This window comes from Toxotes jaculatrix, chromosome 9 (assembly GCF_017976425.1).
Source record: "Toxotes jaculatrix isolate fToxJac2 chromosome 9, fToxJac2.pri, whole genome shotgun sequence".
NCBI lineage: Eukaryota > Metazoa > Chordata > Actinopteri > Toxotidae > Toxotes > Toxotes jaculatrix.
Genome location: NC_054402.1, coordinates 18,980,894 through 19,008,665, shown reverse-complemented (window position 1 = coordinate 19,008,665; position 27,772 = coordinate 18,980,894). Strand labels below are relative to the sequence as shown.

General features: G+C 41.1%; 1 protein-coding gene across 1 annotated transcript in view; it reads left to right on the top strand.

The window, feature by feature from the left end:
- The first annotated feature begins 3,879 nt into the window (after nt 1-3,879).
- Nucleotides 3,880-27,772, top strand: part of kirrel3b (kirre like nephrin family adhesion molecule 3b) — a 152,467-nt gene continuing 128,574 nt past the window's right edge. The window contains 1 exon segment of the mRNA XM_041046591.1: nt 3,880-4,000. Within this exon segment, the coding sequence (XP_040902525.1) occupies nt 3,880-4,000 (121 nt within the window).

The following is a 27,772-nucleotide window of genomic DNA, read 5'->3' as shown; positions in this document are numbered from 1 at the left end:
TTGGTTTGATATCACTGACGCAGGGTATATCCTCTTTTTGGCTATTTGATTTGAACGTTTCTGTTTTGGCAATAATGTTTTGTCAGTAATGTCAACTGTGGAATAAGTTGCCATTTCAAATAAGGGGATAGTTTATGTGCAAAGGAGGGTATATTATTTCTTATCAAATCAAACGAGCTCAGCAGTGATGATCACAGTTGAATACCCACGCAGTCCAAATTTGAAGTTACCTCCCTAATTTTTAATGCATGTGGTAATTGAATTCCAGCTCCACAAGATAAGCAATACCCAATATTAAATTGCTGATATGAAATATATTAATAACACAGATTATTGATGTTAGTGGAGGGCATCCTTTCAACAGCAGTTTTTCTATTGAATACTGTACATATGAAGCACACATTAAGTTAAATCAATTAGTTCAGTACAGAATGACCTTGAATGCCTTGAACTAACTTTCATAACATGTCACTATTGTCGAGACAGTCTAGAGTTAATAGTATGGATGATTTACAGGCAGCACTGACCGATAAATGTTATATCTTCATTTTGTTTTAGCTCACTTTCACTTTCTGAGCATGTCCTTTTGACTGTGGATTATGGTCATAGCTGGTACAAAGAGGCTCTTAAACCCTGAGAAGATGAGTTCTCTGTCTCCCAAGTCATTTAAGATTATGCCCCCTGTGGGTGCACTGTGGGTTTAACAGTGTATGAGCCCTTTACTAGACCTCACATCTCCTAATGTTTCCCCTCTGCCCGTGTAAGGACATTATAATACAAAACATGCTGTTAAGGTTGTATTGTTATGTTTTTTTTTTGTTGTTGTTTTTTTTGTTGTTTTTTTTTTGTTGTTTTGTTTTGTTTTTGTTGATTTGTGTGTTCAGCTTTTTAGACTGATGTAGAATTTTGGATAGAGAAGCTACCCTTTCTTTACCAATTATTGTCAAGGTGTCAGTGCACAAGCTGTAAAAACACCGGTTTTCTTAAAAGTAACTGTCAGGTGTAAATGGCCAAACACATAAATGGGAAGTGGGATACAGGAACAAAAAAATAAGGAGATGTATTTTGAGTAAACTCAAGTAAACTTGTTATTGCAAACAAGATGACTTCACCTCAGTTCACATCCTCAGATATGTCCAAGTAATTCAGATATTTAAAGAAAATGTAACCCAGGCTACGAGTTTATTGTATAAAGTGAAGGATTATGGGTACTGGACATAAAAATTTGTTTGCCTGTTTACCTCGTCAACCCTCATTGCTCACCCTTCAAGCACATAAGCTCTATTGTTATTCTTTGCCCCTTCTCATCATGTTCTTAGGCAGAATGCAAATCTGTTATCCCCTGGTTCAGCCGCAGAGGGGTTGTTTTTGTGTGTAGTTGTTAGTTGCACTGATGAAAAGACCACCTGTCATTCTCTGGCCCTTTGATTAGATTAGGAGGTCACAGGGATGGATTAAATTGATATAAAGTAGACTAGGCCCTCATGCAGTGCTTACTGTATCATTATCAGAGCTCTGATCTGTAGATAGTGAACATTACTGTACATCTTATGTTAATAGAAGGTCTGCCCCTTCAGTCCAGATTTTAATGTAAATCATTATAAGAAATATAAAGAAAGTTATATGATATAATTACTTTATTTATAGTTTCTAGCTATGTTAATGAAGCCATCTGGGTCCTAAGATGTCTAGAAGGACTAAGTCAATGGAGAGCTAGATGCGCTGTCAGTTCAGAGGCTTTATCGGTTCCAGATTATTTGAAGCAGCTATAATCCATGTTTTTTTATCCTTTTAAAATGGATCAGATGATCAGCTACTTCTACGTGAAAAGGGGTCGCTCGTAGCGATGAAGCCACATATGATTATCACTGGGCTCTGCCATGCCTGGCATTTGTGTCCGAGACCAAATTTCATGGCAGTTCATCCAAAGTAAAACGGCCCACAGACCCCCTAGCCCTGAACCTCTTGTTGGTAAAGGAGAAGTCATCAGGGAATCATCAGAGTTATTTGGCTGGAAACTATGAATGTTTGTGCAAAATTCAGTGCCAATCCGTCTTGTTAATGTGGAGATATTTCTCTGGATAAATTAAAACTTGGACCTGCTGGTGGTGCTAGATGAAGTAGTCAGTGGGACTGTTCCTCTGAGCACTATGGATATCTGGGCCATATTCTCTGGCAGTCCATTTAATAGTTCATACACATTCCCCCAAAAAAAACAAAAAAAAAAACAAAAAACAAACAAATCAGTTTGCTAGTTGTGAAGGAAATGTCAAGAGATCACCAAAGTCAGTATGGCTCATTATCTGGTGACCATGAATATTGATTCAAAATTTAGTGGCAATCAGTCCAATAACTGTTGATATACTGCAGCCTGGACTGAAGTAGTAGGATCGACAGACTGAAATTACTTTCCCCAGAGCCATGCTGCATAGTGCAGCTAAAACTTTCAATATCCAAAAGAGATTCTGATGAAACTGCAAAGTTGTAGGTGTGAATGCACACCTACAAAGACACAAATAGTTACGGAGGTCTGCTCTCGCCTCAACAACCCGTAACTGAATTCACCACTGCTCTATGAAATTAAAAAATAAATAAATAAATAAAAATGAATAAGCAACTTGAGGACAGAAGATATTTTTTCTTTATAATTATTTGATGGAATAGATTCAGCAACTCAAGGATATAATTTTTTAGTCAGGGTACAAATTATTAATTAATAATTCAATTAATTGTGTGAATTAATTACTATTTCAAGGATAGAAACAATACCTGTGCCCACCAAATTCTCTTTCATTGACAGTAGTGCGGGTTTACTGTACAACACTTGTAGGGCTTTCGATTAGATGTGGACCTTGCTTGACCGGGAATACAACAGATGAAAGAAAGGCCCCTTTTTAAATATTTAACAGGCATAACCTGGAAAACTTGTTAGTAAGCATGCAGTGCATTTGAGCATTTTATGACGTCTTGCATCATGGCTCCTTAAGTGAGTGACTGAATCTAATTCCCTCCTGATAAAAATTGAAAACTAATGAATACTACGGCTTTGGTCTTGAATGCTAATGTGGTCTTTATCTATTATCAAGGAAGGCAGCTCACGGATTTCAAAATTCAGTGCCGTCCATAGAATCCAAAAAAAAAAAAAAAAAGGGGGCGAGGGTCTTAAGTGGGAGGAGGGGTGAAACTGCACTTTTTGTTTTGTGGATGTCTGTGTTATTTGTAGCTATAGAGGCCAAGTCGCTCCTATTCTCATTCTAATTGGAACTGCACCCTCTCTGTTTCTCCCATGGCAGCTTTCATTCCCAGAGTGAGGACCCTAGCCTCCCAGCTTCACACTCAACCACAGCCACCCAGACAGCCAGGCTGAGAGGCAGAGAAAGCGAGAGAGAGAGAGATGGAGGGATGGAGAGAGGGAGGAGTCTAGTTAAGGAGCTCTATCCCCTGACTGTGTCTGCTATGTGAGTGGTTGAGCAAGGGAGAGAGAGAGCCTGAGAGAGAAAGAGAAGGAGGGGGGGCAAGTGAGGGCTGAGGAAACTGAGAATGGATGGGCAACGAGAAGCTGTGCGAGCGAGAGAGGAAGAGTGAGCGTGTGTATGCTCAGAGTCAGCAGCGAAGACACACAAAGTCTACCAGCTCGCATCAACAAGAGAGCGTGTGAGGCAGAGCTGACCACTGGCAACTCTGAAGAGTGACACGGAGAGGAAAGAGACAGAGAGAGAGAGAGACCAATAAGAAGAAGAAGCAGCAGCAGCTGAGGAAGAGAAGGACCGAAGACAGACTACCAGCCTTCCACTGGTAAAGGGACACTACTGAGGGACTGTAGCGTACGTCCCCCCTCCCGTCCCCAGCAGCACAGAGGAGCACTGTCTCATCTCGTGCATGTGTTTGTGACTGCCAACTTCAATTTCACACTCGCCCACTGTTTTTTGTAGGTTTTGCCCTCTCCACTCCCCAGTCATGATCCCTTGGGTCCTTCTGTTCCTGTGGATCGCCGGACACGGTAAGTTTCCCTGATTAAGTTGCTTATTCATCACATCTCGCGTGCCTGTAATTGCTATGTGACTTGCTGGCTGGGAACTGTGTCTCTGAATTCATCTTTTGCTGTGATGTCTGAGCTTGTGCTGCCATCCGTCTTTTTAACTGCTTATAATATTTGCACTCTCATGTGCACTGTTATGTCTGTTGCAAAAGAAAAAGGAGGAAATTGTGAAAATGTGAATAGTTGTAGCGCGCACTTTCCTCTGTCGGTAGTTTGTCGTAGCTTTCGGACCAGACAAGTTAAATACTTCCTTTGTGGACTTGATATTCCTGTCACACACACACAGCCGCACACACACAAAGCCCCCTAACCCCAGTCCAGTTCAGTCAAGCGTTCACTCCTGAGTCACATTGTTTTGAACTGACAACCCTTCCCCATTGAGTCCAACTACGGGGGGTCTGGTCAAAAAGAATAGAGAGAAAAAGTTACCGGTGAAATGCTTTGGGGTGCCGACTCATGAGCGTAGCTTGGCATCTCCAGCCCTGTGGACAGTATCTTCTGTTGTTATTTTTATTCCTCGACAGTCTGTTTGTGGACAGAATGAGGATGGATTAGTTGTTTCCCCAGGTTGCCACCAGGTGGTTGTCTTTGGAAAACAATAGAAGTGAGTAAAGTACAGCAGAACTCTACCTCTGTGGTGTCTGTGTGATATATACGGATGCACACAGGGCTGAATCAGACAGTGGATGTTTGTCATGCCTAGCCCACAACAAGCTTCCTGGTTAACGCACCGCGGGGTCAGGGTCAGTGACACAGCCGCCACCTCTTTTCAAAGTTTGACCCCGTCACACTGGACTACATTCTGAGGGGGGCACTGTGTGTGTGTGTGTGTGTGTGTATAGTAGTTTCCCAGAGGGAGTTGTAACCTTTTGTTGAGAAACATCGCAGAGACGGCTAAACCCAGTTTTCTTCAATCAGAGATCTCAGTTTGTTGACACATTGTGTTGAAACTGACAGCCCGAAGTCGGTAACACGCTGCTAACACAGCGGCAACAAATGAAACTTGGTAAACAAGATCATTTTCTACGGCATTGAATTCAGCTGTTCCACATGTTGATTTATAGCCTATAACAGACAGAAAAAGAAATGGGGGAAACAGAAAAAAAAATACTCTACTCATCAAATATAACAATTTACTGTGATTACACTTTTCTGACTCATTTTTCTTGTGGAAACAGGGAGAAAATAATGATATCAGGACAGACCAATTTGCAACTGACTGGAAGTGATGAAGCTTCTAATTCCCTCTCAGCATTGCCTGCGTTTTAATGGGCGTAGGTCTCTTCGGGAGAGGTTGTGAGCTTTACTGTTTACTTTTTTTGCCTGTGTGTGACCTGGGATGGTGACACAATCTGTTTAAGTCCACCCAGAGAATGGACAGAGTCAGGGCAGTGGAAGCTTTCTCTATAGGTCATGCCTCTTGTTGCGGGGCAGCTATAGTAGATCAGACACGGGACTTTAGATGCTGTAACTGTTCCTGATGTTTCTGCTTTGCTATATTCTGTTCGCCTGGTTTTACTGTCAAGTATTTCTGCGCCATCTGTGCTTATTGTGATGCTGAAATACATGATCGGTCATTAGTTTCTTCTCCTCCACTCCGCTCAGCATCTGCTAAGTTTTGTATCCACAACTGACTGCGCTGTGTATCTGTACTGCACTGTGATTCCATTTCTCGCAAGTGTATGACTTGAATAACATCCTAGTTAAATTACACATTAAATCTTCGGAGGGGGTTTGATTTATTGATTTATTGACATGCAGCCCACTGTTTTGGACTTTTATTCTGCAGCCGTCACACATTTTCATTCATATACAATCACAGGCTTAGCTCCAGTCCTGGGAACAACTAACGCCATATTTCAGATAGTACCAGCTGGAATGAGGCGATTGCTACAACTGGAATGAGATGGGATTGCTGTGCATTTCAGCACAGTTGGTTATTACCATAATATAAAATGCTGCTTCCCCTGCCAGGTAAACAGGGAATAACAACCTGCCTTCTCTATGCATGCCTCTAGGGAGAAAAAAGTGCTTCCCTGTAGCTTACTGTTGTTGTACAAATTACGGCTCTGTTTATGTGCCGAGCCGGTGTCAGCAGAGAGCTGCGGAAAACAATCTCGTTTTTATGAACAAGGGGACAGAGGGGAGTTGTGGCCATAGCAGTCATATACTTAGACACAGCTATCCTGAAAAAGAATGTGAAAATGAGAGAATGAGCATGAGAGAAGCAGAGAGAAGAGTCAGTCCATATGCAGAGGCAGTTTTTTTTTTCTCAACTTAAAAGAAAGAGAAAATAAATGGTCCAGAGCGAGGGAGACCGAGAGGGAGAAATAAGACGAGGGAAAGCTGAGCGAGATGCTCTCCATCCTGACTGTGCTGCTGCCACATCTAGGGCACCTTTTCTTTTGCTGTCACCTCTTCTGACAGTGACAGATGACACAGCACCAGTCAGGAGGATTTGGGAGACAGTCTCCAGGAACATGTTCACCTCAGGCCAAACTTGTCCAGGACCTCGTTCATCTCCTCGCGCCACCTCCTCTCCATTCCTCCTCTCATCCAATCTATACACTTTCCCACAGCGCTCACATTCTTCACTTGACCCTTGGTCTCTTGGTTTCACCCCTCACCTTGCAGCGGCACATTTCTCCCTCCACTCTCTGACAAACCCGTCCCTCTTTTGCTCCCTGTCCCTCTTTTCCTCTGTTGTTTCCTTTTCTTTTTCTTTTGCTGTGAGATGCAGTGTGATTGAGAACCCTAGCCTCTGTCAGGGAAAGGTGAAATATTTGAGAGCATGATGTTCCAATGGAGGACAGGCAGTTTAAGAATAGTCTTGTACTGGATGTGCCAGACTGAAGAAAATGTGCTAGAGAAAAATCACACATTGGCAACGTTAAGTGTATGGGCTCAGTCCCTTTCTGTCTGCCTCTTTCCTTTTGTGTCTTTTTTCGCTGCTTTTCTTTCTCTGAGTGACACCTTGTGAAATTAATATGCAAACTGTCTGGGCTATAGGGTTTTTGGTTCACTTTCTTAGGGAAATTGAATCTTTGAGTTGGACTATCCTTGACTAAAGGTTCGCCCACTAGGGGCAGTGCTGCTGCACAGGAATAAAATCCCAATCTTCTTAAAAATCTCCTGCCCCTTCAGTCCCCCCATTCGCCATCAGTACCTCCCACCCCCCTCATATATCTCGTGTCAGAACTCCCGATTTCACCACCCAGCCAGACTAAGCTGTTTCTTAGTCCTGGAAAGCATGTCTTAGTACCCCCAACAGCCCCTATTTCATTTACTGCTGTCTATTAACTGCTGTCTGACGACTCTAAATCCGCTTTTCATGGGCGGCAGGCTTTGATACATATTTCTCAACCAAAGTATAATTAAATGTCTTTCCAATGTCATGTTTGGATGTGTGGGGGTTTTTTTTATGGATGGAGAAATCATTCTCGCTTCCCCAAAGGTGGGAAAAAAAGAGAAAGAAATACAGCCCATTACACTGCACAACACTACTCAAACAGAAATACCAATTTTCAGCCTCATTATTATGAATAGTTATTTGTAAGCAAGACTCGCAGCTGTCTAATGCAGGGATTATGACCATAATAACTCAAAGGTAATTAATTGATTTATCCCCATCCCATCGGGATGCTAAAAACCAAAATATGCCATTTTTCTTGCATGTTGTCACACGCTTTGCTGTTCCAGCAGTCATATTTTCAACACAAATAGCATGACTAACATCTGCAGAATAAAAACAAAATTAGTTGTGAGCTCTGCCTGTATTCTGATGGGAGTCTGGTACAGGACAAGTAATATGCATATGGTAAGAAACACAGAAGTATCCTTGATCTGGTCATATGACTTTCCTAGTCACCATACATGGCAGTTGGCTTGAGTAATGCTAACCCTGTCTGGATCATGCCATGCAAAGACAGTGAGTGACAGATGATGTCATCAGTTCATGATGGGGCCCAGTGGCACGCAGTTTGTTTTCTTGTTTGTGCTGCATGTCCCATCAAGGCTGGCCAGCTTAAGTCACCTCAGCCACTGTGACCCCTGCTCATTTCTGTGCCACGATAGATTAAGCCCACTGTAATCCCTCTGAGCCGAGTGCCCTGTTGGATATTTATGGTAATAAGTAAACATATGAATAAATAATCTAAGAGGCTGCCACTGGACAGCTGGAACTTGTAGACCTAAGTCCTAGTGTTTGTCAGTGCTTGTGGCAGTAAAGAGAGATGCTGCTTCCAAGAAAAAAAATCAGTTTTGGCTGAGTCTTGTATTTGGATGGTGCCATGTAAGAAAAAAGGGAGTTTGGTCAATGACTGTTCAAGCATTTGATAAATAAATGTATTAATCTCACACTAAATATAGAGATAGGGATGATATTAAAGTGATGGGGATGTGTTTAGAACTCAACCCTCCAAATGCTTTAGTCACAGGCAGCACTAAAATAAAAATGTAGAACGTTAGTAAGTACAGTCTATCCAGTGACTGCAGTCTGGATGAAAGCTTCATTTTGAGTCTTTCAGGATTCAGGTCAGCCTGGGAAAGGAATATGATTAGTTTGGAGTCTTCTTGGAAAACCAGGCAATGATCTGCTTCCTCTCATGCAGTCAGTCAGCCAGTCAACAAAATCAAGCTGTTTACTGTTGGGTTTCATTATCCATCTAAAAGACCCTCTTCCCAGCCCCAACAGTTTTCTTTAGCACCAACCAATCAACCCCCAAGCCCCTCATCTCCTCTCTCTCTCTCTCTCTCTCTCTGAGACTCCGCTGCTGGATCTCGTTCCTCGGGGATGAATTTATCCAGATTGGAGCACTCAGCAAAAGGGCATTATCCCGGATTACATGTCTGTTGGGCGGCAGTATTAAGTAATTCAACCAGATGCTGTTGTGATCACTGGGTCACCTGTGAAGGCAACGTTAGCAGCTGCACTTCTTCATTCAGCTCTTTATTGTCACATCTCTATCCCTCTGAGACTTTATCCCTGAACGACACAAGAGAGATAGTTGGAGGTGGCTGATTTAAAAAAATAAAAATAAAAATCTACACGGAAAAATGCTGTTAAATGTGGGGGAGTGTGTGGAAGCCCTCTTTAGGCCCAGTCAGGACTTTATTTGGTGACAGATTATGGGATGGATTAATGGCTTCTAAATTGCAGTTTAATGCACAGGAAACAACAGGCTATGTTTTCCAGCTAAAGCAACTGAGGGCGGCCCCACGGGGCTGTGTGTGTTCAGTTGTGGGCGTGCTTTAAGTATAGTAGTGGTGGATCATACTGTGTTATTTTTCCTTGGAGAGGACAAAGCATTCCCACAGCTGTGATGAAAGAAAAATGTCAGTGGTTTTTAGCTCAGCTATGTCTTTTCACTGCTAATCTTGTCTCTGCTTAGCTGAGATTTTGCTAGATAATTTTTTTTTTTTTTTTTTTTAACTTGCCACTGGGATCTGTGATTGCTTGTAGAACGCAGGTGCTCTACAAGGTGGGTTCAAACAAAGTAACAAGAAGAAGTTTGTTCCTTTCTTGTCAAAACCTTCTTGAGGCATTAATAAGCCTTTGTTTGAGACATTCACACTGAGAAAATGTTCAACTTAAATGTTCATTTTGTCTCACATTCAGCCTTAACATATTTGCTTCTTTTTTATTTATTTATTTTTAACTGAATGATTCACCACAGGGATGAGTGAATTGCTTTTTTTTTTTTTTTATACAGTTTTGCTTGTTCCAGGACTTTTACTGCTCAGAAGCACTGAGTTGAGACAAAGGCACTCACACTCCATATTCAAAACACACAAAAAAAGAGATCTATAAATATTGTCCTGCTATTGTGTATAGGTGTATGTTTCTAGAAATATAGTGCACGGTACAGTACAGGGTTTACTGTGCACAGGTGACACTTCTGAGCTTTGCTCAACATCTGTCATGGAAACAGGTGAGCGAAACAAAAACACCGGGTGATGTGGGTGAAAATGTAAACGGTGTGAACAAAAGAACGGTGAAATAAAATTATCTGTTATCCATTATCATTATGCAAGTAACACCTTATACTTAAATTATTTCTATTCAGCTTCATAATTATATTCATGTTGTGTCATTTCAGGGAGGTAAAACTATGTTTAGCTTAGGGTAAAAAAAAAAGTCATGTGATGTTTGTAATAAATATATCCCTGTTATATCCATTTGTGTGGTAGAAAAAAAAAGAACAGCTGATTTAAAGCATCTGGAGATGCTCCCCCATACTTTGCTAATAATAAATCTTGATCAAGTTTGTCAGATCATTAGCTAGTCAGTGATACTGTGGCTGATTGGTCAATGGCATTTTTTCTGCATAGCATTGTAGAAGCAACAGTGAGTCACGGTGACATGCTCCATCAGCTGTAGTTTGTATGTGAAGAAAGTCACAGATTACAGCTTTAATTTGAGTGAATGTAAGATGAAGTTTCACTTATAAAACAAAATGATTTAATTTTTCATTGTGTTAGTCACAGAACTTATTGAATATATGCTTCATACTTAACCTTGACGTCTGGGTCAGTGCAGCTTTAAGCATAAAGGTTACGGTTGTTGCTTTAGCTGAATAGTATGCTGAATACATGACTTCTTTTGAAAATACAGCCACTTACTCGTGTTGTTTCAACTCCTTAGAGGCTGATGCATGTTCAATAATGTACATGTGACCTCTGCAGAGGGCTTTTGTGTCCTACCTGCATGCCATGTCATTCATATATAAATTGACTACCCTGGCCTGAAACGTTCTCCCCCATTTCTCTTTAGGATGGTGCTGTCTGTGCAGATCCGCGACTATAAGCTTGAGTAAATCACATGCAAGCCTCGTCGCAGTACAGTACTGCAACTGGTATCACGCGTATATCCCACTATTGCTTGAAACATTTGTGAGTAAACCAGCCAGCCAATTCATCGACGTGATTGTGAAAGGCTGTGTTAGCAAAGAGCCTAGAAGATGTATGTGGTGCTTCAGCAGAGGAGGCACTTGAGGAATAGGGTTGCTGATCTGATAACGACTTCCCAGTGTTTGGCGGGAAGTTTCTGGCACAGCTCAATATTACACCTGGATGAACTCACCCCCCCCCCCCCCCCCCCCCCCCCCCCCGTTTTTTTCCCCATCTCTTTCTCTGCTTCTCCCTGTCCCAACATTCTCATGCCAAAGATTCATTACAATGGACTCGTTGAAAAGGTTTTTTTTATACTGCGCACTTCACATGCATTGTGTGTGTGTGTGTCTGTGTATGCATGTGAGTATGTGTAGAGTCTGTGCATTTGCTACTGTGCCACGACAATTACAGCTGCAAGCCTTGAATGGCAATATAAATGCAAATCAGCCTTTTAACTTGTACAAGCAGAATCTGGGGAAGAAAGAGCTTCTCACCTGTGGATGAATGTGGATGTGTCTGCCTGCCATTACAACTGCTGTGAATGTTTTGAAAACGACAATGGCAATAGATAGCATGTACAGTCCTTCCATTTGTAAGCAAACCTTGAGGCTGTTGTATGTGTCTGGACTCCAATACAATAAAGTCCACTCTTGGGAACAGTTGTAAAGCACCATGGTTTGGGATAATCACAGGAAGTGATGTTCCCCTGCCGTTACCTCCCTACTTGTGTGTTTCCATTGTAGTAGATTCGTCTAAATTGTGCTCAGCAGTGCTAAATGGAAGGGCGTAGTATGTTTGATTTACAGGATTTTAATGGAAAAACCTGGAAAAAATTACATAAATTGAAAACAGCAATTTCCAGGCCTGGAGAAGTTTTGGAAAAATAAATGGACCTAGGAAGTTTTGGGAAGGTCATGGAAATTTGCTTCACAAATACCTGTAGAATGGAGTATATGTGGTTCAGTTAAGAGCAACTCTAACTGAAATAAATTAATGTTGGGTTAGATCAGTCGCGTCCCTTGATGTTACGCTGTTCTCTGTGTGAGGTAACGAATGCCTTTGACCTGAGTTGAAGCTTGCACTAGGACAAGATGTAAATTTGTGCAATGCTAGGAAAATGCTGATTTAATAATGTCTGGTTTATCTTGGACAAGAATTAGGCATGGCTTGAAAAAGACCAGGACATGGGATGAGCAAAATGTACGTTGTGTAGTAAAACCTTTGACATTTTGAATGTGGGAGAGGCAGCACTAGCTAGCCATGCTAAAGGAGAAAGCACCAGGCACCAGGCTTTTTTTCCACATCATGTTCCCAATAATGAGATAGCTACACAATGGAGTTTGTACTGTATTTACTTTAGTAAATATTTATTTTGTATCAAACCACATAGCTTGTCATTAATTTTAGTTATGATATACTGTGGTAAATTTTGAAATGGATTTTTATCCTTATTATTCAAGAATTCAGAGATGACTCAGAGAATTTATGGTCATGAAAATCTGCCCCAAAGGCATGAAAAGGTCAAGGAAAAGTCATGGTAATTTATTGGTAAAATGTGTATGAACCCTGTATTTAATAAACGGGTAGGAAAACAGTTCTCTGTATGGTACCAGACACCAATGGTGAGAGGCACGGCTTTTTGAAAGGCTATTTGATCTGGCACTGATACCAAAAGATGTTTTATTCAGCAAAGCACATCAAACACAATAGCAGCACAAACTTGCTCTTGATCCAAGCCAAAACTTTTGAAATCTGCCAAGAGGGTTGTGCAGCTTTGAGAATGAAAAATGTCTAATGCTGCCACCCTCCCCCAACACTCCCATAAACTGTGTAGATGTGAGTTTTTTTGTTTTTTTTTTTCTTTTTCACCAGATGCCAAATGAGGCTTCGAGCCACCTGCCTGTCCCACTAAGACAATTAAGCAATTGGGAAGAAAGGGCCATTCACTAGTGGGGATTGCAATGTTAGCATAGGAGCCAGAAACTGCCCTGCACATCACCCCCTCCCCCACGAAAAACTCTTTCAGTACCACTAATGTTGGCACTGTGCCAGCTTCTTTCGTTCCTATTTGTGTATTTGTTGAGGGAAACGCTGGAGCATTTGACACCAGTCTAAGGAAACCTGTGACACAGGGTGCTTGGCATGCATGTTGATAGAAAATCCTTCTATTGGTCTCCAGACGAATTCAGTGCAAGGCCTGTGGCTCTGTGTTGTTTATGAGGCAAAGCTTCATCTGGCAAAACCGTCATACAGAAAGACATGCATTGAAAGACACATACACACACACACACACACACACACACACATTCCATACCATCACTGCATTATCAAAGAGCCGTCTGCCAGAGCACAATAACGGATGAGAAAGCATAGTATGTGAGCACTGGGGGATGAACAGTATTGCTGGGTTCTATAACATGCTATAAATAAAGGTTTGTATTGATCCTCAAACATTAATATATCCTAATATAAGAAAATAGGGGTATTGATTGTAAGCCCGTGCTTCTGATGTCTCTTTAATATGGTACTGCTGAGATTCACTCTGCCCACTTTAATACGTGGCCTATTTTTATACCCAATAATAATGTGGAGTCACAAGCAGGATCAGCTAAAGGCGATCCCTATATATTTCACTACTCCACTCTCAGCCACACTGCACCTTTCGTAGAGCCTCTTCTGTCTTAAGTCCTGTTTTTATCAGCTGGGCTCCTCAAGTGGATGTCAGAAACCTGATAGTGTAAACAAAGCGATTTTAAGTATAATTAATTTTTTAGTGGCCACTCCAATATTCACTTTGCTGATTCGGAGGTTGAAGAGCTCTTGTCGCACGCTCTGATTTTTATTTTATTTTATCAAGTGCAATTTAATATTGTGGAGGCTGGCCTGGGCACTGAAAAAAATGCTAATGCACATCAGGAAGTTTAAATGATTTGCTATCCTTTCAAATCTGTTGGCAGGGGTTTCAATCTGGCTGGCGTCCTGGGGGAATTCACAGTGGTCATTGCTCAATCCCTGGGGGACATTAGTGCAAATCACAAAGGAGCACAGAAGTCATTTCACTTTTCCACTTTCCATTGGCCACTGCCCAATGCTAAATGGCAGAGGACTGGCTCACAATACTGGGCAGGGCAAACCCCTTGCCTCCCTCCGTCTCTAACCTTTTAAACCTGATTTAATCAAATCAAAATACCACAGGGCAGACCCACTCGAGACAACCTGAAGACAAACAGTTGAAGAAGAAGCAAAAGGCCTTGGGTGAAGTGAGGGCAAGGCCATCCATTACTTCCTGTGCAACGAAGAGCACAGGGACACGGAAAATGCCTGCGGTGCGCGATGATGAACAGACTCCACATCAGAGATTGGATTAGAGTGGCATGAGAGAGAGCCCTAAAAGCCATGCGCAGTTTATTGAAGCCTTATCTAAAGCGATAATGTTACTAGAGAAAGGCCCATGTAATGATGAATGAGTGGACAGCGCCCTGTAAAGAACTAACATCAGGCGAGATGGGTATGGTGGATAGGTCCACCATGGTCAACTCTTTTTTTTTTTTTTTTTTTTTTAAGAGCAGGAAGTAGGACCAGTGGATAGTTACTATAAAATGGACCGTCAATTGCTGGCACCCTGGTTACCCTGCGGTGTCATCATCACAGGTATATCTAGTTTAGAGAGGCTCAGTGCTCAGGTTCACTGCAATTTAGGTCCCATTTCATCACTGATACTCATGAGGCATTTTGGGGGAAATGGTAGCAGTGTTATTGCCGAGGTTTGTAGTCTCCCTGGAAGTACTGGTCTCTGCAGTGGTTCGGTTTATGATATATGAAATCTATGTTTGGCCATACCTTGTCTTTATATATAAAATTATTTTTCTGTGAGGGATGTGGAGTCCGATGAAGCACACAGAAAATAGAGAGAGAAATAAGATGAAAACATAAACTACATCTCAAGGATTTCATGGAGGTGTTTGGGGAAAGCAAAGTAGCGTTTAGGTAAAAGTCCTGTTCTCATTTTTTTCAGCATGACTAGAGGATTTTCTCCCTGCTGAAAGGCAATGTTATCTAATAGCCGACGGGTGATAGTAATGACAATACAGTGCCTTCCAAGGTAAACAAAGATATTTAGTGCTTTGGAAAGGAAGTGATGGGAAAATAAAGAACAACAAAGACAGAAAAAAGAAAGAAAGAAATCTCAAAAGGAAGAGCATTCTTGTCACAAATTAAAACATATCTGCGTCTTGCAGCCCTAATCCTTAATGCCACTGTATTTGTTGTCTGAGTAGAGCATTTGTGCGTATGTGCAAACAAGCACAAATGTGATTATTCCTCGCTTTCAGCGCATGCTAATTTTATTACTTTACATTGTTTGCCAATCTTCCTCTAAACAGCTTTGGCTCAAACTACCTCTCAGTGGTTTTTCAAAGGGACTCTGAGTTGTTTGTTTTCAGCCGAGTAGTAGGATAACACAAGAGATGTACATTATTGTGTTTAAAAATACCCTTGTGTGACTTATAGCTTATGTTTTGCTGTGATCTGGTTGAGAAAAGTCAATGGCTCTGTCCCAAAACTGTGACACTGGCATAGCAGGACATTAAAAATGCAGAAGGGCATCTAAAGATGATCGTGGCAGCACACAGTGGGATGTTCAGAGGTGTCACCAATTCCCCCATCATCTCCAGTTCATGGCCCCTAAACTTTCCCCAGGTTATGAGTGTGAATTATTAACAAGGCTTTCATTATAAAATGCAATTTGCTCAGACCCAGCTGTACAAAGTCCAACACAGCCTTATTTGAAACATCTATCTCATAAATTGATGTTGGATCTCCTGCAGCCCAAACAGTCTCCTCCATATGGGTGTGCTCCACATTGAGTGGAGAGTTAATGGCTTGGAGTCTGCTGTCAGTCTTTTTCTGCAAACTCTCTGCTTAATGCTTGATATTTCTCTTTTTCTTTTCTGCCTTGAGATGTGTAGAATCGGTTTAATGGATTATTTAATGATTCATTCGACAAATATACCCCAAAAAAAAAAAAAAAAAAAAAATGACAGCTATAAGTAATATGTGCTGAAATCATTAAGAGAAATCAATACCTAAGGCACTTTTCAAATCCAGACAATATGTGCTCTCTGGCAAAAGTTGAAGGACAGTCTAAGAGAGCATTGTATGTCTCTGGGAATTGGTACTGTTGTTGTTTACTCCAAAGCAGACATCTTTTAGCTTCTCCCACAGCTCTGATCCTTTTGATCATCACCTCCATATTGGATATAAAATGGAGAATGAACAGCTCTGGAATACAAGTGACTTTCAGAGTTCTGTGACTCTTTGAAGGCTGCCAAACAAGTGTCTTTCATCTCAAAAAACCAGCAGCTAGCTTGTACAAAAGGAGAACAGGACAAAATGAGAGAGAAAGGCAGTATCCACGGGTTGGAAATGAAAAAGTGAAGATTGTGGGGTCTCTTTGTGATCGCATTTCCTCTAAGGCCTCCTGTGAGGGAAATGACATGTACTTCATACAGCACTGATAGCTGGGCATCTGTCAAACACTGAAAAGTGGTGAGAACAAAAAAAAAAGCTTGACTCCATTTGTCAGGCCAAGCAGACTGTTTGCTATCTGAACATCAGAAAGAAACATCCTTAATGAAGTGACAAACCAATACCATATTAATGCAATGAGGCTCAACAGGTAACGCAGAGTGAGACATACTGATGGTGCTGCAATCTGTCTCTAATTTGACTGAAATGATGATGAACAAATGAGTGAATGAGGAAGTTTGATTGTGTAGCAGACCACAATGAAAAAGAAAACAAGAAAAAGAGGCTCATACTTCCAGAATCTGTTATCCTTGAATTAATGATGGAACAGGAGCAGTAGTCTTCCCCCACTGAGACATGAACCAGATTTCAACCCAGAGCTCCCTGGAGGTGAGGGCCGGCATCTCTCTGACAGGACATCTGGTCCCTGAGCATGGCCACCAGGGGGTCGATGTCGCCACCTTAATTGTAATGTCTCCCTCTTCCTCCCTTTAAAAAACTAGGGCAGCTTTCCATAAAAGGAGAAGAGGAAGGGGGGGAACGGCTATTTGCTGGGCTGTGTCGGCATGCCACATCATTTAAGCTGACAGCTCTAATAAATTACAGCAACAGATCACTGTGAACAAACAAAACTTAATGGAAATAAAGTGAGAATTATTAGCCAAGAAATAAAGGGAAAAAGAATGAAATTAGTGCAAAGAAATTGGATGAAAGGATGTCAGGCCTGCATAACACAGGCATTAAATGGGAAAATTGTCACTTTGAGAGATAGGAAATGTTTTGTTCTCATCATTGCCTCTGTTGAAAATGGAGAATAATGAGAGAATCCCTGAGCAGACCTAACACATACCCTTTATCTGAGTCCTAAAAATCGTCCCCCTGCATTGCTTTTCTCCTCCTCTTTTCCTTGTTTTACCTTCCAAAAATCTGTAGATTGTTCTTGCTCCATCAGTTCAGCCAGACCAGAGAAAGCCTCGAAGCCAATTTCTTTAAAATGCTTAGGCATGTGGAAGAGAAGGACAAGAGATGGGAGGAGGTGAAATGGTATGTCAGGGGAGATGTTTGTCAGGTGCTATCAGTAAGAAAGCTGTCCATCTAGAAATGTCTGAAAGAAAGGCAGGTCAGAGAGGGTCCAAATGGACCACTCCAAATCTATGACTTTGTCTTGGGAGAAAAAAAAAATCCCAATGCAGACAGAAGTACAACCAGCCAAAATGTATTTCACATTGTTAATGTGAAATGTACATGGAAAAAGAACCCCAGAATACATGCAACAACCCCATCAGACAATGAGGTGTAGTGAGTGTTTTTAAACTTTATTAAAAAGAATAAATGCTCCCACATTGTTAATGTTAACACAGTAACTGTAACAACATTCAGGAATCAGACTCCAAGTCACGGCTGAGTTGTATCTGACTGATATTTTACAGGTAAAGCTAAACTGAAGTAGTCCTAGGTGACTTAAATAATTTGGCACCATGGGGAGGGGGTTGAGGTCTATCACAGAGGTAACTTTCTTCACTTTCTCCATGTGCCACTTATAATAGGGAAAATCTTCAGGTCTCCTAAATCCAGACTCTCTTTTTTTCTTTATAATTCATTTAATTAGATGTGAGTTTAAATTCATGGCATTATATGAGTAACATTTCAAGTAGAAAAGCTGTCCTCAGCTTTTTAGGAAAGGCTTTCTGTCGAAGTTTAATCAGGTCCCAGTAGATGACAGACTGAGGTAGGGAGAGTGCCATTTGGCTTTTCCAGAAAATAAAAATCTTTTTTAGTTCTCAGATTAAGTGGAGTGGTTGAAGATGCCACGGGGGTGCTGTTGTGTTGTTGAATTAAATAGTGAAGCATCTGAGCCCTGCAGGGAGGTCCTTAACCACAGGCTGAAGTTTTCTCTAGCCCACTTTCTTAGCCAGAATGTATTGGACTTGGGCCAAGGTTAGCTGGCACCATGGATGTTCAATCCCATTGCTTTTATAATGAGCTCTGAAAAAGAACTCAAGAGGTCAGACACCACGAGACTCCAATGAAAACTAATTGAAAATTTTTCTCAATAACAATAAACCAATAAGCAGAACTGCTACCTCTTTATGCACGGGAGCTGTTTGAGTAAGCATTTAAACTGGAACGAGGAGGATATCTGAGGGAGAGAGGTGTGAGACATAATATGGGCCTGAGGGATATTGTACGTCTTGGTTTTTAGCCACATTCTGTGTGTATTCATGTCTGTGCATAATCTTGTGTTTATGTGCGCTCCCGCATGTACCTGTGTGCATCTGTGCATGCTTTGTGTGTGGCATGTGCTCTACCGAGCTTGTGCTCTTAGCTGTGGTGTGTACGCATGTGTGTGTGAGTGTGAAGAGACTATAGAGGGCCGTCCAACAGAGAGCCCTGCATTTCGAAAAGGTGCCAGAATGAGTTTGTCACAGAGAGCGTAAACTTAAGGAGAAAGGGGACTACGGAGAGAGAGAGACTTTCCCCAGGCACCTAGAGTCTGTCAGACTGATTAAGTCACACGGCTGGAGTGAGAGTTGGGAAACTGAACCAGAGCATGCTAGGGGAGCATGGTATGACAGCAAAGAAATAAAGAAATAAATAGCAACATGTAAGTATTAACATGACTGCATGTCACATGTGCACTTACTTTTACCTGACCCTAGAGACTCATGCTAGGACAGAGAACACCAGCCTGCATCCCATCATCCCACCCCACAGCTTCCTCGCCCTCCGGCGACATAAAGCAGGTCAGGGGCATCTTAAAGTTCACGAAATGCAACATGACAGGACAACTCTAACATATGCCTGTGTGACAGTGAAGCAAATAGATGACTGATGGCAGAGTGCAGTGTCTTAAGGGGAAGAGAGAAAACACATTATAAGGAACACCGAGTTTATCTTTCTCTCCCTGACCTTACTTCTGCTTTTAGTTTCTTGTCAGACACACATAAGAAAAATGGGCCAAAAGCTGCGAGTTTTAACTTGAGAATACCTATTTCTAAAACATGAACACACACAAAACATCAGCCCACTTGCAGGCATGGCCTGTCTTTCACTGCTGCTGTATGTGGCAGAAATGCCAAGGACCTTCGAACCCTCTAGAAAGAATGGCACACTACCACGCCACGTGGCCCTATCATCCACCAGACTAACAGATGAGCTCTTGCTCTTTGTTCAGAGGACCCTGGCTGCTCCAAGATGCCCTACTTGGTCTCTGTCTCTCTGTATCTGTCTCTGTCTGCCATATTGAGGAGCACTGCAGACTTGTTGGTATACAGCAGAAGGGCAGCATCATTAACAATACTGAAGGCTACCCACGCAGAAAACTTTTGGCATAAAGTGCAAATGAGACAAGAGATAGAGAATCGCTTTCAGTAATGCCCTCAGTAAAGCCAGGTACATGGTTGATATTGCTCACTAGCTGGAAATTTTAAAAAAGGCAACCATCTCAACTTAGTCCTCCCACGACTGGCCACCCCCATACTGAAATTAACATCACTCGTCCTCTCCTCCACAGGCTCTACAGTCCCACTGCTACACCACAGCACAATCTATAGCACCTCTAGCATCAAATGCTAATTGCTCGGTATTCGAAGAGAGAAAAGGGCTCCCTGAATTAAGAGTCATTTAGCGAGAGACTGAGTTCAGCACTGCACTGCAATGCCTATGAGCTAATTTCTCTGCTATCTTGCATGGAGCTCTAAAAGTGTAGTGCTGAGTGAAAACGTGCCCTCTCCACATTATAATGCAAATTCAAACCTGTGCTTTGCTTCATGAGTAATTACTATGGCAGAACAAAACAGCACAGTTAATAGGTTCAAAGTATTCCACCAAACAAGAAGCAAGAAAACTACCTTTGTGAGAAAATATGGCTGTTGTCTGTGTTTAGGGCCCAAAATCAATGTGTACTAAACAACACTTTGGTCTTTGCACAGATTTTAATTTGTCAGACAAGAACTTGATTCAGCTGTGTTTCTTTCAAAGGGAATTGAAACAAATAGATTTCTCTGTATTGAGAAGCCCTGCAGGAAGTATTTTTCCCCCCTTACACTGGTGCAAACAATGGGGGCAGTGTGCGCCTTTGATCAAGGGCACGTCTATGTTGATGACAATGAGAAATCTGCAGGTTGTCCCAAGAGTGTTGTAACCCTACCTTCAAAGTACACTTGTTTTTTTTTCCTTCTCACCAGCCTCTTTTATGTAGCTTCCTTCCCTGTGTTGACTGAATCTTTTATTTTTCAAGATCAGTCAACAACACCAACAGAGCATCACAGAACTGAAACTGCTGATTATGAATGTTGATGACATTTTGGTCCAACAGGAAATGCAAATAGACAAATATTTATAATAATAGTAATACCAAAAAATAAACTAGTAAATAAATAATTTATTAAACAGTCATACATTTTAAAAATGATAATTTATCTCTAAAGTAATACTCATTACTAAAGCAAAACTTCATTACTGTAATGTGCTCAGTGAGTCTACATGGTGTCATTTTGAATATTCCAGTGAGTGTATGTGTGTTTTTGGAGCAAATGTGAAAGGCTAGTTTCTCTTTGTGGTTTTCTTAGGGCCACCCACTGCCACTTCTTTGTGCCTTCTGTCCGAGCTGTATCAGCAAGACAGGCATAAAGAGCAATCCTCTGTGACTGGGACTGACCCCAGTGCTGTGTCTGGGTCAAGGGCTGGGCCAGTGGCAGCAGCTGGGTCCCTCTGCCACTTGCAATACATACTTGGATAGCATAATACAATTGCAGACAGCACATGGGGGCCATAGTGACACTCACTTGAAGATCACGGTGCTGGTATCATGGAGCTCCCTGATCTATATGTTTACCCTTCTTTGTGAGTTTGTATTTTATTGGAAAATGATGATGATCTGACTGACAATACCCTGATCACTCTAATTAGGCAGATAATGTGTATCAGTGTACTTGTCTTACCATTGAGCCTTGTATTTTTACATATAGAGGCTTAATTAGGAAGCTATCCAATGTGCCGGCCTTAAATAGGGCTTTAATTAAGCATTAGGCTCTAAGAGCTTGCAAATTAGCGGTCCCTTAAATACACGGATATAGGTATTTGGTGGACAGTTAGTCTTTGTCATTGGAAACAAATATCAACTCACTACAAAAAAGGACAGGGTGCTTATTGCACTACAGAGTGAAATATTGTCTTATCAAGACATTTATTAATAAAAAAAAGCATTAATTTAACTCTTACAGTACTCAAAGTCATCCAGAAATGGGAAAAAGTAATCATTGAAAGCTCATTTATTTACTAGAAATAGTAAGTCTGAGCTCCCACTTGTGGTCTGTAGATGCTGGTGGATTCCCCACATCACACACAATATGACAACAGTGCATGGACTGAACAATAAATTGATGATTTTTATATTAGAGCACTGCAGGTAATGTTTATCCTGAAGGTGGCAATGGACAAAAGGCCATGGAGGTAAACAAATCAAATGAAAACAGTTTTCCCCTTGAGGTTGAAGAAAAGTCCAGGGAAACACCAAAACACCAGTCTTGCCAGCAGCTGTTGAGCTACAGTGTGTTGTTTTGGATGGACAGACTAAACACACTGAAAAAAAAAGGAAATCAGCAGAAAAAAGAGTAGAAGGCGTTAACCTGACCTGTGTACCAAGTATAGAATATGCTGTCTGTTCAGCGTGACTCAGTAGATTGATTAGGATCTGAGCCCTTTCTGACAAAACAAAAAGTCTAAAGTCATTTATAACCATGACTTGGAAAAAAATTTACAATTTTGTAGCTCCACAGTTCAATGTAGAACACTAACATGTAGTCTTAAAACCCTTTGACAGGTACAATACTGCATATTCAAATGTTCAGTCTCACTGTCATCTGGTCAATAAAACAATAAACACAATAGTGTAATGAAAAGAATATGCCCACTGAGCCAGACACAGAGCCACATAGCCAGCTCAGACTCTTTAATCCAGGCACTCCTTTTCCTTTCGCTTCTCCTTGCAGAGTGCTCTGAACCTGCTGCGAAATTGAATTTTCCACCTCTGTGTGTATGTGAACCAGCCAAGCACTGCATTGTCAGAGTACTCAATTAGCTCCCAAGGCAGAAGCCAAAATGTTTTCCAACAGCAAATGTATTCTTCACAGGGCAAGTTCTCATTAGCATAATGCTTCTATTCCTATAGCACAGTTAGAGTACCCTGCATGCCATATCATACTTAGGGGTAGAGTAGCCTTCAGTGAAGAAAAATGTTAACCTCTGCTTAAAATGTCTCATTAGCATTAGTAAATACCCATCCTGGTATGTGTAGCACCTAGCAGATACATCCTGTAAGGGTCTGCATTGCCTCTTTTTCTAATGCTCAGGTTTTTATCTGAATTCACATGAAACACAGAGCACTCCTTGGAGTCTCTTATAACTCATGAAAACAGACGTTGAAATGTTCTTGTCCTATTTTCTCATTGGAAAAGCTGAGCATACAATATGCGAATCTTGTAATAAATCGAGAGAACAAAACAGTCTGAAGCCTTTAAGACCTTATAATGTTTACTGAAAGTTGTTGTAAGTTTGCAGAAAACGAATCACGTTGTTTACTGAATGTGCTGACATTGAAACAGTTGGCTGAAGCATTAGAAATAATCTGCACTGACAAGTAGCTAAACAGTTCTCTGACAAAGTGACATTGAAGTCACACAACTATACAAACTTTTCTTTTTTTTCAGCTTAATGGCTGAAAGGAGGCAATAGAAAAAAAAATATGAAGACAAAAGCATGTCTCAACAACTGGAGACACTTGGTAACTTGGCAACTACTCCTATTTGAAACCCACGCAGTCACTTTTTGCTTAACTGAAGTGGTATTGTCACAGTGATACAGTGGATGTAGCACAGGCAGCCATACAGTCAGGGGGTTGCAATCTGCCCCTCCAGTACCCCATAGTGCCCGCTCATTATTAAGGTCTGTGTTTGTCACTTGCCCTGGGCCTTGTACATCAGCCCCAACACACACACACACACACACACACACACACACACACGACAGCTCCCATCACATGGACAAGGCATGGATATCAGATGGGATGTAGAGGGTTTTTGCTAATGGTTTGTTGTAGTGGGAATCTCACTCACACCCCATACTGGTGTAAATTGTGCCAAGAGCCTTTTTCTCGGAGGGTCCTGTCACAAAGATTGAGCACAGATCAAAAGTGAGACAAAGTATCACTCTGCCAAAGCAGCTTAATGCAAGTGGTGCTGAAAGCAAGGAAAGGTGATGGGTAATGTGTGTGTTTTTGTTTTGTTTTTTTGTATTTGTTTTCTTTTTTTTTTTATAATTTTCTATTTTAAAGTGAATCTTATCTTTCACTGATAATATTTTTAACATTTTAAAAATTTATTTAAAGAGACTCTAAAAATGAACCTGCCAGTGGTTAAGAATGAATTTGGAAAAACGATACCATTGTCTTCTTTTGGTATCCCCCAAGGCTAAAATGTTACCTGGCTATGTAGACACAGGTGTGCCTGTGCGAGTGTGTGTGGACATTTCTTTCAAAGTGGGCATTTGTGTCTGCTGTAAAGCTTCTGAGTTAACCTTCCTGAGGCCTTTAATGGAGCACTCAGATTAGTGCGCCCTCTATAAGGCAGAGACAGCACCAGGATTAACCTTGTTTTAAATGTGCCGTGTGAGAAAGATTGGTTGACCTTACTGTGACCTAGGCTTTGGACAAACCATCGCACTTGATAGAAACTGGCTGTTAATGGACTTCACAGTGCCAAGAAACACCCTGACGACATATGCTCATGTTTGAGATTAATATTGTTTGCCTTTAAACACTCACTACTTGCTATAGCCTCAAATTAATTTCCTTCTTTGGCAAGTCGTTTTGGCCCTTGTCCCTTGGCAGACCTTCTCTGAAGCAGATTTTTTTGTTTTGTTTTTTTTTCCTCAGAATGACTATGATCTAACTTTGTGATTTGATCTGATCTCACCTGCTTTAGCCAGTAACAGTCTAAATCTCTATAGTGAGGAGCCAACAGTTTCTCTCCCACTTGTTTCAAGGTTTTTCTGTTTTAACTATTTTTAAAAGTGATGTATAGCGCTATAAACAAACCCAGAAAGACAAGTTAATTCTATCACTCTTATCTAATCAAGAGGCTTGCACATCAGATGTTTTGTAATGTTGGCATAAATGATGACGTTTGGACGAAAGACAATCCTCATCAGGTCAGAAGAGAAACGGAGGCACTGCAGAAACAGGGGAAGGGGTACCTTTAATCCTCCCCATTAACGGAGTTCATTGCCTGGGATTGGGGCAGTTGGATTCTCTGCAGATGAGCTGCACTTCCTGAGAAAATGAAACAGGATGATGGAGATCAGTGACAATACCGGCTGGATAATCATGCCCAAATCACAGCCATCTGCTCTCAATATCCACCCCGATCTACACGCACTACCGTCAATCCCTCCCTACCAAATCCCTAAATCCCGACAATCTGTAGCACTCAGCTTAGGACCTCTGTTAATCCACCTAGCAAGCCCACATTACTGGACAGGAAGGTATAAGATCCCCTGAACCCTTCCTCCCTCTAGAAACCAAATTTGGCCCTTTATGTCCCATTTTTATACTCTACATCACTGATCTACTGCTGTTTGATGGCCTCCTCTTAAAGCAAGCAGGTGTAAACTCATTTTTATGTGGTTGTATCTACACTGCTTCATGAACTGCAGGGAGCCAAATACATACGCAGAGTTAGTTTTAGTCTTCAGCGTCTACTTAGTCAACAACAACCAGGATTACCAGGAGATGCCTTGACAGCAAGCCTGATGTGGGTGGAATATGTTAGGTCTATGAAAAGATGTGATTTTTTTGGATGGTGTTCAAACACATTTTGCCACCACAGAGATGGGGATGTACTGTATTTCCACAACATAATCTACTATTTTTACAGTAACAAAGTACAACTAACAATATTTCACCAAAGTGTATGTGTTGCTTGTGCACTCTTTCTAAACTAAGGGTCCCGGCCTTGTGGCTAAAGGGCAATTTCAGGGACCTGAAATACCAATTGGCCCACTGTTGAGTTTGATAGCATGAGGAATCTTGATAAATGAAATATACCTTGACTTTTCCTGATGAATCCACTCGGCCGCAAACCTCAACCGCGGTACCTATTATTGCCTGGAATCCCACTGTTTGTGATTGGTGTGACCGCCAGGGAGGTCAGCAACCAATATTTTTTCTCTTGAACACTGATACAGAAAATGTTAGTAAGCAAACAATGGAGTCAAACCCCCTAAAAATAATGTAGAGGAATGAAGCAGTTTCTCCTTGACACCCACACTGATTTCAGCACATATTGTGATGTATAAACAGTACACTGTCAGGAAAAAAAATGGAGTAAAAAAAACGCTCTCTTTTGTGCTTTTTGTGTGACCATTCTGACAACCATAATTTTGATCTGTGCAATATTATACTTGTTTATACCAGCCTCTCTTATGATGGTTTTTGTTAATGCTTCTGGTGCTATCTGTTTAAACTGTAAATCTGTGCTCGTGAAACAATAGGCTGACTGCAGCATTCTGTAGCTTTATCTTTCCTCCTGGGGCCATGTGAAGGTCTTTCAGGCCGTATACATGCCACGGCGGGGGAATGATTTCCTCTACTACTCTCAATATATCTTCCGTCAAGGGAACACTGAGGAACAGGGAAAAGGAACTCTTCCCACATTGCTTATATTGTCACTTTCAGAACTGGAGGACTAATCCTTGTTAATCATGCCATAAACAGACTTGATCTGTGTTGTGTATGGGTTGTAGATACTATTTTTTTGCTTTCTCTAGTTTATTGATTATTGTATTCTGGTGATTTGGACAGATGTTTTGAAAAGTTGCAGGTTTTCACATGTGGCCTGTGATTAGCTATGAATTCATCAACCAGTCTGAATCCAAATTAGCTTTCAAAAATTGATCACAGTTGAGTTAAATAGTATCTGATTTCAAAGCCCCTCTGTCAAACTCCTTAGTTTTTAGTTTTTCCTTTAAAAATAATTCATTTGAAACCATTGTGCATTTAACATAGATACTTTAGTTTCATAATAAATTAATGGTCATACAAAAAAAAAAAAAAAATCATTTTCAGCTGTGAAGTTCTGATTTAGTGAGTTCATGATCTGCATCCACAACTTCTTCTCTCTCATTGGGGATCTACATTTCAATTACACTGATAAACAGTTGTGCACAGTTTCATTTGATTTATTGCCTTGTTTATTCAGCTTAACTTCAAATACACACAGCTATAAGCTCAAGCACTGTGTAAACCTGCAGGAGACAGATGAGTTCTTGTCCTTGCTGAACAAAAGGACTGACCGTCTCATTGAGGGGAGCTTATACACTTCACATCTTCTTTCGAGGCAGTGGAGTTTCAAAGACACTGGCAAGCACCTCTGGTTTCCTTTCCAACAAAAGTTCCCCAAGAGCATTGAACTTAAGCAGGATTAAACTGCAGAATACAGTCACATTTGTTTATGTAAGTCCCATCCCATGGTTTGCAATGGAAGTGTGCTTTCTTCAGTAAGAGTGAAGGAAGGAGTTTCAAGGTCCTTTAGTTGACAAGTTGCTGAGGAGATTTATTACCATCTGACTTTCCTCTTTACCCATCTCATTGCTCATTCATCAAAATTTAACAAATAAGTCAACATACACCTGGTCTTACAGCCTTGATGTAAAACAATATTTTCAGCTAACACTTCAGTTCATTTGATGATAGATTGAAAGTTTGATGAGTCATTGTATTTTCTTCAAAATCTAAATGAAGACCTTTATAACATCATGGTCTGTCATTGGCTGTTAGAGGTCTGCTCATTAAGTTCTGAGTTATCACTGAGTCAGCGATAACACAGAATCCCCTTTAATGTAGGCGTGCTTGAAGATGAGGCATTTTCACCTTAAGACTTTAAAACAGTCTTTGTCTTGTCAACTTGCAGTCTGTTAGTTAAACGGAAATCTAAAATGCTACTATTTAACAACAACAGCACCATCATCCTTTTAGAAATGCTTTCCAACTATATCTTATTTGTTTCACAGTTGAGAGTTCAGCAGCGCTAACCCAAGATGACAACCCAAGCTACTTGGTATATTTTGTCAATTTGCCACAGCATGTTAGCTGTGCTTTTGATCACTGACTGTACATTTTTCAGTTAAAAGTCTCCCATAAAGTGTGCCCCAAAAAAAATACCATCTTCAACATCTGCTTCGTATGTAAACAAATAACAGCTGCCAACAACTGCGGGGGGATTAGCCCTTGAAAAGCAGCGAGACATGGCATTGATTTTT